At 39.5% G+C, this 13,055-nt stretch overlaps 1 protein-coding gene across 1 annotated transcript in view; it reads right to left on the bottom strand.

Annotated features, from left to right (window-relative positions):
* Positions 1-11,268, bottom strand: part of LOC117543967 (vacuolar protein sorting-associated protein 13A-like) — a 40,796-nt gene extending 29,528 nt beyond the window's left edge. The window contains 24 exon segments of the mRNA XM_034212665.1: positions 34-145; positions 757-895; positions 1,007-1,124; positions 1,363-1,495; positions 1,647-1,783; positions 2,768-2,882; positions 2,983-3,184; positions 4,645-4,787; positions 4,929-5,023; positions 5,196-5,328; positions 5,925-5,987; positions 6,863-7,034; positions 7,157-7,263; positions 7,471-7,598; positions 8,034-8,091; positions 8,527-8,607; positions 8,805-8,864; positions 9,005-9,064; positions 9,196-9,305; positions 9,523-9,624; positions 10,023-10,118; positions 10,199-10,241; positions 10,321-10,364; positions 11,049-11,268. Of these exon segments, the coding sequence (XP_034068556.1) occupies positions 34-145; positions 757-895; positions 1,007-1,124; positions 1,363-1,495; positions 1,647-1,783; positions 2,768-2,882; positions 2,983-3,184; positions 4,645-4,787; positions 4,929-5,023; positions 5,196-5,328; positions 5,925-5,987; positions 6,863-7,034; positions 7,157-7,263; positions 7,471-7,598; positions 8,034-8,091; positions 8,527-8,607; positions 8,805-8,864; positions 9,005-9,064; positions 9,196-9,305; positions 9,523-9,624; positions 10,023-10,118; positions 10,199-10,241; positions 10,321-10,364; positions 11,049-11,148 (2,551 nt within the window). The 5' untranslated portion in view covers positions 11,149-11,268.
* Between the last annotated feature and the right edge of the window lie 1,787 nt (positions 11,269-13,055).

The raw sequence follows: 13,055 nt of genomic DNA on the forward strand, positions 1-13,055 counted from the left end.
GCGTGGAGGAAATGGCTCAAGAATGCGTCTTACCCAACGAGGTGATGCTGATGGTTTCACATGACTCGAACATGAGAGAGGAGCGCTGGTCGGCTAAGTTCAGAGGTCTTCTGGGAGTGAGTTGTGGGGTGAACGACTGCTTCGGCTGAGGAGGAAAAAACACCAAAACATGAGACATACACATACTTCATTTTCTACAACTTGTTATTATTAGGTCATAACCATTACATCCTTCAAGAGTGTGGGACAGTGAACTTTCAAGATTAGATTAAAGAGGACAGTACCTGCCCCATAGAGGTGGTGTTCATTATCTAAACCTAAACACATACTTTGATACGGAGCTCAGCACTGTGTGTCAAGCTTTTCTGTCCATGAATCTGTAATAAACACTGTGTTGTGTTTTTGTTAGGAGCCCATGGAAATAGGTAAGTTCAAGTTTGAAAGGGCTTAGAACATTATGATCGAAGTATATGATGGACACGACCATGCTGCATTATGTCTCAGATTTGATGCTAAATCTAATCATTTTCTTCCACTGGTGGATTTGTATAAATGATCAAAAGATCCCTCTTAATCATTTTGTCTCTGAAGATGGTCTCACTATAACGAAATAGCTATCATTGACACTTAACATGTGTACAATTGAGCTCAAAACATCATGTTTTCTGCCCAAAACCATTACTTATTGTTAGGTAATTCATCTAATCAACACAAAATGTGAACAGAACCATTTAGGGATAATTGGACTGTTCTTACCTTGGAGGATGAAGCAGAGCCGTTTGCCGCAGGTATGCTCTCAGGCAGCGGGATACTGTCAACTAGCTCCAGAACATTTCGAAGTTTAACATCAGATATACGAAGAGACAGCAGGTGGAGCTCGCCCGACATCTTAAACCTAGAACACAGATGCAAACATCGGAACAAAAGATTTAGTGTGCTCAGAATCTTTAGCCCTACATCACAGAAAACGAAATAATAGGATGTTATGGAAAAACTTCAAACTGACTTTGCCATGCGGGAGTCTGTGACGACCATCGCCCTGCTGAAAACCACCGTCAGATCCACCGGCTCCAGAATGTGCAGCGGTGACTGTTTCTGCTTACGAGCCATTTTCCAGTCCCAATCTATACAAACACAGAACATGATTAGCATTTCCTTCTATTTCACAGAAAAATTGAAAACAGAGCATTCATACTTTTCCTATTCTCCTTTTATTTCCTCCATTCATATATGATCCCTCAATACTAAATGTCCTAAAATCATCCCTCTGTTTTCTAGGCTACAACAACCAACAAGGCTCCAAGAGTTAATCACCTACTACACACAATCATACACTAAGACTAAAGTATCCATGAAAGGTACCTGGTTTGCTATAAAGGAACTGCAGGCTGCTAAGCTGTATGTCAAAGCTGTCGTATGCTCTGGACATAATGTCTTCAATGTTGCTGGTGCCCACTGACAGCTGAGGCAGATTCTTCTTGCTTTGACTGGACATCTGAAAAGACAACACAATTGAAATGTTTAAACTTTTAGTACTCTAAAGTCCTCAAATTAAATATTTGGAAAAAAACAACTCAGAAGGCTCTTTTATACAGTTGTGTGTTGGTTGCACATTTAGCCCACTGTTACATTTTACACTCTCTGACCTGAAAATGTCCAAGATCCAAAAGCAGGATGTTTTGAGTGCCGTTGTAAAAGCCGGTCTGTGGAATGATGACATAGGAGGCCATCAGGTTCACCTTCAGGTCCAAAACTTTCTGTGTTTCGATCACATACATCAGACCTAAAAACAAAAGCAAGAAGTCGTTAACTTAATTGTAGCAAGAAAAGACAAAACAAGGGATCAGCTCGGTGATCAAAAAGACTTTCATGACATAACAAGAATGATTTGTTATAAAAAAAATCTTGATAACATTCATTCTCAGCCTAATGTGTAAAATATGCTAGAGTATGTTTTCTGCATATATTTAAAGTGGACCTATCATGCTATATTTGAAACATATATTGTAGGGCCATACCTATATAAAACATGTCTGTGAAGTTTTTTTTTCAAAATACCAAACAGATCATGCATTTAAGCCATGCCTCATTTCGCTCTATTTGCTCTTTTCCAGCCCTGTTTTTGCAAGGGCTGATTCTGCTTTTGTGGCAGACTACAGCGCCACTTACAGGCCTGGCATATGTACTACAGCGTCTCCAGCTCTTTCGAGCGGTCTCTCATTCCCCTGATAGGTGGAGAGTTGCCCATATAGGCGGAGCACCCCTTTTCTGATGTCAGAACAATTCAAATAATAATCAGCTCCGTTGCAGCCCCGTTTTTAGAGATTTGGGTATGGAGGAAAAGAGAGAGGGTTGTGTTTTCTGACACTTGGTGAGTTCCCTGACACACCGGGGACACATATTCATGTATAAAGACGTACAAAAGTGCATTTTGCATGATAGGTCCCCTTTAACCTAATTACTTATTCCCATTTCAACATTTCTAACAGTTGTACTGTTCAAAGGAAGGGTAGCTTTGCTTTGTGCATTTGTAATATCAAAACAAGCTTAAAATCTCAGCAAACAATCTCAGGAAACAAGGAAGTAAACAGGAACACCACAATTCAACTGACTTAGAGGGCGAGGCCCGCAGGGTATGGATAAGCATATGGGAAAAGGAAAATGACCCAGTTAATAGAGGGGCAGAGGAATGGACATATCTGCCCATCAGAGTTGAGACCAGGCTTGGGATCAGTTCCTGAGGTCTGTACATGTGTGTGCCACTGACCGGTGGATGTGCGGTCTCTAAACTGCTCCAGTTTCATGAGGGTTGCGTTGGTGAGCTCATCCAGCTGCAGGTCATCGGGGGGCAAGAAGAACGCTGACATGCTGTTCACCGTTATCTACAGAGACAAAACCCACCAGAAATATATAATATTTACAACTTTTCATGTTCTTTTATTATGTAATGCTGGTACATGTATGCCGACAGACACCACTCACAGCGTCATAGATGATTTCCAAGGGTTGTGATTCCACATGAAGCCGCTGGTTGGCGCTCTCATCCAGCGGGTTGGTCTCAAACAGGATGCAGAGCAGCGGGGTCCCGTCTCCTGTGGCGGCCTTCCTGGATGACAGGAGGGTCGGTGCGGGCCGGTTACTGGCCAGGCCGGTGACTTCAAACAAACTGAGCTGGGCTGTGATTCTGATGAAGAAAAAGATAATAAATGTCGATTTCACCAATATCAGGATCCTGAATATGAGATTTACTGTCAAGACAGAGCTCGGAGCCAGTGGCCCTTTGCATGTGAGAGGGCCCACCACCTCATTCTAACACAACGATTATTAGTTCCAGATAGTTCTACACGACTGAATACTAGTGCTGTAGCGACGCGTCGACGTCGTCGACGCGTTGACTTCAAAATATCGTCGACGACATATTTCCGCGTCGACGCGTCGCCACCATAGACTGTATGACGCCACACACACGTGGGTCACCCAAAGCAACAAGCAGTTCGCAATCGCACTTCTAACACAATGGAGACTGAAACGGCTACCAACTCCTCCTCACAGGATTGCGCACGAAGCCCTCAAACGAAAACATCTCGCCCCAGGTCTTCAAAAGCATGGGAATATTTTAAAGTTAGTCCAAAACGCAAAGATATTTATATATTTATATCTCACTGAGACTGCTGCTTGATCGGAAGCAGCAGCTAGCTGTGGTGGCAACCATTAGCAGCTAGCATTTGCTCTCCGATTTAAAATGGAATTATGGATTATAAATTCAATAATTTTTTTATACATAGACGTTAAAAACCTATGGATTAACCGATTCAGCCGCGTTTTTTCTCATTTGAATGCCATTGAACACGTATTTTTATCAGATTGACAGCTACGGCGGTGAGACGATCTCCCTAGAAGCTCTGTGAAGGTACGTGTTGTGATGACTGTATTTGCTTCCCCTGTCGCGAGTCCGGATCACTCAGTGATGATACTATGTACCTACATAATCTGTGGAGTCTCAGCTTTAATCGGATATCTTGTATGTGCAGCTACGATAAGTAATAAGGGTACTTTTATCTTGAGATCTGTGCCAATGTCCGTTAGCATTTTTCGCTCAGGGGTCATTTAGATGCTTCTTATGAGACTTGTGTTTTGTTTTGGTAAACATGGTTTGTATCGTCAGTTAGCTGAGATTATTTCCGTTAATCTGGTATAACACATTAATAGGTTCTTAAATATTAAGATCCCCTGAGACACAGTATCGTGAAAAATTTTTTTTTTACATTACGTTTTTTATGAATTGAACAACAGAAAAATAATCGTTCGATTAGTCGACTAATCGATCAAATAATCGCCCGATTAATCGTTTTCAAAATAATCGTTTCCCCCCAGCACTACTGAATACATAGTTATGAAAATTATATATTCAATTCCTGCCAATAAATCCCCACTCCCAATAAATCATACACACCGGCCCTTTAAATATATATATTTGTTTTTATTTGTATTGAAACGGAAACAAAGGTGCTTGTGCTGAATGTTTTTTTACTCAAAATCAATTGAATAGGGTGTGTTTTCAATGGAGGCTCTTTAAAACATTAAGTACAAATGCAATCAATGTTATGAAGGACCCCGCCCCCCACCCAAAAGAAAAGGACCCACTTGATGGCTTGCGCTCCAGGTCTCTGAGTGAGTGTGGACTTGAGCTCTCCCACAGTCAGCCTGATGATCTCATCTTTGTCCTTGTTGTCATTGATGGACACAGACAGCCTCTCCATGTGGAAATCGACCTTCATGTCCTCAAACTATAAATAAACAACAACATAGTTCATAATTAAAGTATCTGATACAGTTTCTGCTATTTGATCTTTGTTTGTTGTGGGTTGGAGAGCCAGACTTTAGTGTATTATTCGTTGACTGGTGGGTGTCAGAGGGAAGAGACTCACATTCTTTGGCAGGTTTGGATTTGCAGCGGTGTCACTGTATCCGATGGCAGTGTAGAGTTTGGATTTCTCAGCGTAGGTTAACAGCTCATCAAAACCTTAAACAGAGAGAAAGGGCAAGTGGGAATACGTGGAATAGAAAGAATGTGAGGAGTAAGAAAAGCCAACAACATAGAGGGATTTTTACAAAAATACACTGGAGCACTTTGCTTTGGTTCTGTTATTATTATCTTTTATAATGTCTTGCTGGTTTTTCTTTTAATGGGTTACCTCCAGTCTTGACCTCTTCGGTTTCTGATTCGGCCTCTCCTCCCAAATTCCACATCCAGCTCAACCAGCCCTGAGACTCCTCCTCCTCCATCTTAAGCCCTGGACGGAAAATTCGTAGACCTGCTTTGCTTGCCTGGGAAAGTAAAAAAAGATAGTTGACAGCTTGAATTTTTTTTAAATATAATATATTATTATTTTTTTTTTTTCAAATGTTGGCAGTACAAATTGCATTACGAGTCATTAAAATGTATCCAAGACAAAATATTATTTAACAAGCCGCCAATATTTATATGCAGTATTTTGTATTTGAAATATTCTGTGGCAGAATTGCAGTCTATAGCAAAAATAGGTGCAGTAAAGCTAAGACTATGTAAAACTCACAGGTGCATCTTGAGTGCATAATCCTTCAGCACTTCAGTCTAAACTTAGACCACAAGATGCCAGTGCCAATAACTGTCATCACTTCGGTCATATGATGGTTGAAACTTGCTTTCAAATAATTAATAGTACAGAGTATAATTGATATGTCTTTTGTAATCCATTAGCATGATTGGAAATGTATGTATTCATCACTGTTTTGCTGTATCTGTGGAAAGTAGAATATAGGACGGTTGAAATGATCTTAACAGTTTAGCATAATTTGTTAGCTACAGTGCTGCAGACATTACAATTGACGCTACAGATACAGTACAGAGTAGAATACAGTTCACAAGGTGAAACAGAGCTTACCTCCACCTCCGCCTGCTGTCTGGCCAACGTGATGTTAAAAATATCCAAGGTCTTCTCAGGCCCCTGAGAATAGATACAAGACACGCTCATTAGCTTTTAGCGGCTTCTTGCTACATCATGCAGGAATGCATTGATTCCTTATTGTTCATTATTAATCACATCAGGAGGAGATTATGCTTGCAGAGCAGAGAAGAGACAGAGGGAAATACATTTAGATTTAGAGATGTATCTCTCTGCAGTACATAACCTCAAATGCAATTCGATCAATCCTTCTAAAGGGTTGAACACCAGATAAGTGGGTCATTATGGCTTGAACGATGCATCACTTGAATGATTTTGAGAAGGTAATTAACTAGTTGCATATTATATTACATTTACCTTTCATACAGGCAATAAATGATGGTCACTGAAGCCAAGCAAGTATTGTCAGTGTACACTTGGGCAGAAACTGCAGGTCTGAACTTGAATAGGAAGTATTTTCCCACAAGAAATACATTTAGAGAGCCACATAGGTTTATAATTCAAGGCCACACATATAATCAAGTTACAATTACATTTTCTTCCTACTTTGGCCTCTTTCCTCACCATTACCCATTTCAAATTTCTTACATTTAAATAATACTTCGTGGCATGACAGACAAGGACTTTTTAAAGCATGAAAAAATACATTAAAAACAGACTACATAATATTGGTTTATGAAAGAAATGTAATAATTGTATCTTGCTGAAATCAATGCATCATGATGCATGAAAATAGGTTGGATGAGGGAGAAACTACTTTCTATCTAGTACTTGGCAACATTGAAAGAAAAATACTTGAAAGAAAAATCGTATGAGGCTGTCAGTGTTTCAAATATGAGGATATTAAGAGATATAAAAATAGCGAACTTGATATCTCCCCCTCCTCCCCCTGTCAGATTTGTCCAGCTCTCTCTCACCTCGAGTTCCTTGAGCAGGTCCTCGCTGGGTTTCTTGCAGGTGATTTTGGTCTTGTACAGCTCTCTGTAACACTTGATCGTCTGCCGGTGAATGCGAATGTGCTGCCAGGACCACATCTGGAGACGAGGTTTTACATCCACCTCCAGGACGCTTGTGATCATGTACTTCCACCTGCAAGAAGGGAACATCGATGCATAAAGTCAACTTCACAATCGACAATACTAAAGTTGTAAAATGTCACATGTCATTTGGCATTTAAAAACCAAAGTCAAATGTTAAAAGTATTTTCTGACCATATGCAGGCATTTCTGTGAACCTGGACCTCGGGTCTGTACTTCCTGTACGGGAGATTGCGAGACATCAAATCCACTGAGCCCAGCAGCCCCAGGATGCTAATGTACTGGAAAGAGAGGAAGGTAGCAATTACACATGTGCAAAGAGTCCTGACAGATATGCAGTTATCATCACTGAACAGCTCTTTAACAATTTACCCCTTGACATTTTGAATTCATTTTATTTTCCTTAACTTCTCTCTATTTCTCTCCCCTTTTTTTAAACAGGCTTTGCCTTTTACATAGACAAGTTTATACACTACACACAAACTTACCTGGGGTCTGTTGAGTTCAATGGCCACCTCACTGAGATGGACCATCAGGTCCACTTTAGGAGAGGAAAAGTCCACATCTGACCTGGGATTCATCCGCAGTTTAGCGGCCGCTGAGATAGGACGAAAAACTGTGGAGCAGCAACATCAAAATTATTTTTAGAAGCAAACTGTTAACATTAACGATATTCTTATAAACTTTACATTTGTACAGTGATTTATGGACCTGTATTTTAGTGGGATATAACATTTTAAAATACTTTTTCAATTGCAAAGTTCTCCCTTCAAAAATGCAAAAGCTTGTACCAGCAATAGAAACTCAAAAGTGCTGAAATCTGTTCAAATATGTTGCTGTTGATGGTGTGATTCACACATTGTTGGTGGCCCACAGTGTAAGAGCTGGCCATTACATCCCAAGAGCCACTTCACATTTTACAAGAAAACTACTGATTTATGTGTGCGTAGTAAAATGCGGCTTCATTAGGAGAGCTATACAATATTTTCAAGTGTGCATATTAAATAACAGTATAAAAACTGAAAACATTTAGATTCAGTTAGATACTCACTGAAGTCATGGCTGATTGAAAGAGAGTTCTGTGCGTCGATGCTGCTCTGCAGACATTGCTACAAAAAGACAAAGGTAAAGGAACTTAATTTACATTTCATATGTTATCATTACTCATATTCTTAAATCTTATTGAATCTCTATGTGTTAACGCCTTAACAACATCCAGAATTAAATCATCACTACAAAACAATAATTACCATTGGCCGTATTCTAGGGAGAGTCTTTGTGCATTAGATGAAAGGTTTACTTAATCTGCATCAAGCTCAGAAGCATTTGCAGAAGTCTTTTGACATTTCCACCAAGAACATTTAAAAGCAAAGGCTTTTAAAGGATTTAAGAAAAAAAAAGGTTACATTGAATCTTCCCTGCTGCTTGAAAGTGACGACTGGCCCGTTCAGAGTGTTATTTATGCTGAATAAAACAGACTATGGCTTGACTAAAGCAAGGCTTGCGTAGGCAATGTACAACACAGCGTTAATTGTGATACTCACTAAGGCTTCCTCTGCATTGTGATTGGAGAAGAGTAAAGAGTCGACATTCCAGTAGGCAAACAAGTTGTCTAGTTGAACCAACTGAGAAGAAGGTAAACAAAAGACAATTAGAGTAGTTCAGATGCTTACCATGAGGAAGAAACATATCTGACAGTGTACAATGATTTCAAAGGTTTGGACCCAAAAGTGGGGTTATTAGTAAATATGATCGGTTTCTAGTTGCATAAATGTTTTGGGTACAGATATAGCTCATCTGATTATGTGGTTCAATTTCTCACCTTGAAGAAAAGTCGGGAATTCTCATCCAAAAGTCTGGGATTCCATTTCTCATCACATGTCTGGAGGAGTCAAACAAACGGTGTTAAAATTGTATTATATAATGTTTAAGTTTGAACTAAGAATTCACGACTAGCAACGCCTTAATTATTGAATGTTATTAGGATACAATCTAAAAGGAGGGACCTTAAAAAAACATTACCTGAAGACTGAGGTTTTTAAGTGACACTCCAAATGACAAGGGGCAGTTTGGATTGGTGACCTGTGGAAAAGAAAACCGTTGGGGATTACGTCTTTCTCTCTGTGCTTATCAATTACTGCTTACAAAAACAAATGTGAGCAACGCTGTACAGGCATACCCATAAGTGAGGTAACTCAGGGTTGAATACTCACATCATCTTCATAGCGCACATGGATGTTAGAGATCTTAACTTGCAGGTTTTTGATGACCTGAGTGACCAGCTTCTCCACAAAGGTGTCCTGTTTTTCAACATCTGGATTCTCTGTCCAACAGAAACAAATGTTATCAATATGAGACCTTAACGAGTCCTGCAACGCACCTGAAGCTTAACTTTAGGAAACAGACCTCTGACCTCATGCACAATAATGATATAAAACCTTCTAACAATGCTTTTCAATACAACATGCCATATCACCAGAAGTAGGTGTTAACTTCTATTTTTAGAACACACATTGACAAAAAAACACACGCCAACACACCTTGCTCAGCAGCTTTCTGCTTTGTCTCCTCTATCCGCTGTAGCTCCCTCTGACGAGCCTCCTGTAGCTGCTTCTCCTCCTTGTCTGCATCATACTTTATGCCTGGAAAGAATTGGGTGAATAGAAATGATTATCCGACTGCACATTGGAAACAATGAACTGTACAGAAGGTGGTGCTTGAGTTTCCTGTTTGTCCTGACAAGTACTTTAGGGTCATGAATACGTTTTGAGACCCTCTTTGTCTGACTTCTGTTCTACAGTGCGTTGTGTGTGCTAGTCATAAGGGTCATTCAGGAGGGTTGACATTGATAAGACTGATATTTTAAATGCATTTAGAGGCAAAGATGTTTACTGTGTTTTCCTTTTGACATTGACATACAGCAGTTAATATCCTTTAGGAACTGTATTGGTCAACTGAAATGGTGGTAATAATCAGTATACACTATAATGTCAATGATGATGAATTAAATCTCATATTTGATGCATGCTATTCATCTTACTTGCTGTGGGGACTATGAGTAGATAGACCCCATCCAGTGTTGCCTCTACAGACTGTGTGTACAGGTTCTTCCATGGGATCTTTAGCTCAAGCCGTCCTGTTAACAGAAACACAAAGTGAGAAAACATTCTTCTCCATAGAAAGTGTTTTAAATCGGGACGCCAACTACAATCTCACCTATATGACCGGCTCTCACTTTAAAAGGAATGTCAAGTTGACTCTGTAACAAAATAAACAGTTTACTAACGCACATAATGAATAAATAACAGACTAATTTTGCACATTTATTAGCAACTTACCAAGGCATTTTCCTTTATTTCAAGATTTCTAAGAACAGCATCACCTGTGATCAAATGAGTATTTGTTAACTGATTGTTACTATGTACATTCTGATGAGCAAACAGATTAGTATTGGATTGTGGCTCATAGAAACACAGTCCGATCAACAGACCTTAGTATCGATTTAATTCAACGTAATATAAAAGCCTTGCATTGCAGGGTTTGGTAAAACGAGAGCATACACAGTGGTTAAACTAGTCTACTAGTTGCTACAAGTTTGTACATTTTTAGCTTTGGCTCGGAAAGCTCTCTTCTAATCCCCTAATTGCGCGGACAGTGTGCAGAGCTGCGAGTATCAGACTCGATGGCTGAGCTTTTGAAACGGAGTATGTATGAAACATTCAGTATGTTTCAGTATGAACCACAGTCTGAACCACAGTCTGAACCACAGACTGTCACCTGGCTCTGTGGAAGGGTGTGACCCCGAACTGCTTCTCTGAAACTACCACTAAGCAAACATCCTTGTCGTAGAAAACAAGGTACGTTATCAAAAAGGTAATTGTAGCATTCACAAATGAACACTGTTGACTGATATACCGGTACATAGTGGACAGTTAACAAATAAATACCCAGACTGACGCTGACAGCTGGAAGCCTCACACGAGTGGTGACTAACGTCTGTTAGCATTAGCTAGCTAGCTTGGCGAGCGAGCTAGTCCACGGAAATTACAAACACAAGTTCACTTACCTCCCCATATGGCAAGCTTTAGCTGTGAGCAGTCAAGGTTGACAACGTAGTCCCCTAAAAATCGGTTGAGGACATCAACCACCAAGCTTTCGAAGACCATGTTGGCGTTTCTCTCATCTACTTGTAACCATGTTTACATTCTGTCAGGCGCTTGCGTTTACCCACTGCCCAGTCTGCAGATTAGGACGTCCCGATGTGGGCGGGACTTGACGTCATGCCGTACCTGCAATACGATTGGTTTCTAGAAAGATCACTCCCTTATGCAACTCTTGGAAAGAGGGGACACGAGGATAAGTAGGCAGTAGGCTAAGTGGCTTTATGTGGGATTTTATTCCACAGTTGCAGTCCTTAAATACATTTGTATTTGTTTATCCTTTGTTTATTTAGCCAGAAAGTTCTCATTGACTCAAAAGGTGTCCTTCTCCAGGGTGTCCTGGTCAATAATGCAGCATAAGTAATCACATACAATTAACTTGTCATATTCAAACATTCAAATCAATCATCCAGTACAACACTTAAATAGCCCTTATTTAAATGATTCCGTCCTAAAAGTTGTAATAGCTGAATCCAGACTAATTTTGCTTTATTTTGCCTAAGAGGCGGTTTGGCAGCCATGAATATAAGGCGGGGTTTATGAAAAACGCTAAAGGAATGCACGGTAAGATGTCTCCTATGCTGTATCCAGTTTTCTTAAAATGCTTACTTTGTGTGTAGCCTACTTATCCATGCCACTCTTTAAAAAAAACGTACATCAGGACGTCCCGCGGTAAGCGTTACAAATGCACACTGCTGCAACACTGGGAAAGAGGCCTGAGGTAAATACACTTTAAGTAAATAAATCATGTATTTTTCTTTTATTTGGTCTTTATCCTTTATTAAGCCAAAAGGTCCTGTTGATATATACATGGTGGGAGAAGTACTCAGATCTTGTACTTTTGTAAAAGTAGAAATAGCCTATACCAGAGTGAAGGAACACTCAGTTACAAGTAAAAGTCCCGCATTCAAAATGCTACTCAAGTATAACTACAAATGTATTAGCATCAAAATATACCAAAAGTTAAAGTTTTCATTATTATTGTTGATGCATTAAAGTGTTATCAAAGCTGGTAAAAGTTCAGCTAGTTTTAATGACTTTGTATGCTTTGTATGCAGGGTAGCTTGTGAATTTACTCCAGGTGTAACTAAAGTCTTTTATAAGTGTTGTTTATATTTCACATTAATCATCCAAATATGCAAAGTAACTAAAGGTATACATTAAATGTAGTGGAGTAAAAGGACACAATTTTAGAGAAGTACGAAGTAGCATAACATGGAAATACTCAAGTAAGGTACAAGTATCTCAACATCGTACTTAAGTACAGTAGCCTACTTGAGTAAATGTGCTTAGTTACTTCCCACTTCTGGTCCTGGTCAAGACGACAGCATAAACATTCACGTTAAAACTATTTCACATGTTAGAACCATAGCGGTACTTAGTGTAGAACACACAGAACACATCAAAGCAACACAAGCAAAATAGTAAAAGGAGATGGGCATACAGGACATACCAGTGAACTCAATAACACATTCCACTAATGTCAAGCATTGTGCAATACAGCAACATGTTTCCTTCAGGACAGTTTCTACAAGAACTTAAAAGTCTAATAATTATGTTAATGGTCAAACATTATGAACATTTTCTCTTGCTAGGGAGACAGGTGAAACCGGATATCTAAAACAAGGTACAGTAACCTCACATAAACATGCTATATTTGACACTGCAGTTTGACTTACATGTATGGTTTAATACCAAAAATACATTATACACTTTTAAATACTGTATACACTTTTAAATACTCTCTGTGGTAGCCTTACTATCTTGAAAATTATAACACGATAGCTGCGAAATGCTCATACAACCTTCACAAACTATTTTATTTTTAACGTCCCTCTCTTTAACCTCTTTCTTTGTACACTGTGTCATATTTATATCATGTGCTGTCCACTCTCCAAATGACACAACATGAG

This window comes from Gymnodraco acuticeps, unplaced genomic scaffold (genome assembly GCF_902827175.1).
Source record: "Gymnodraco acuticeps unplaced genomic scaffold, fGymAcu1.1, whole genome shotgun sequence".
NCBI classification, from domain to species: domain Eukaryota; kingdom Metazoa; phylum Chordata; class Actinopteri; order Perciformes; family Bathydraconidae; genus Gymnodraco; species Gymnodraco acuticeps.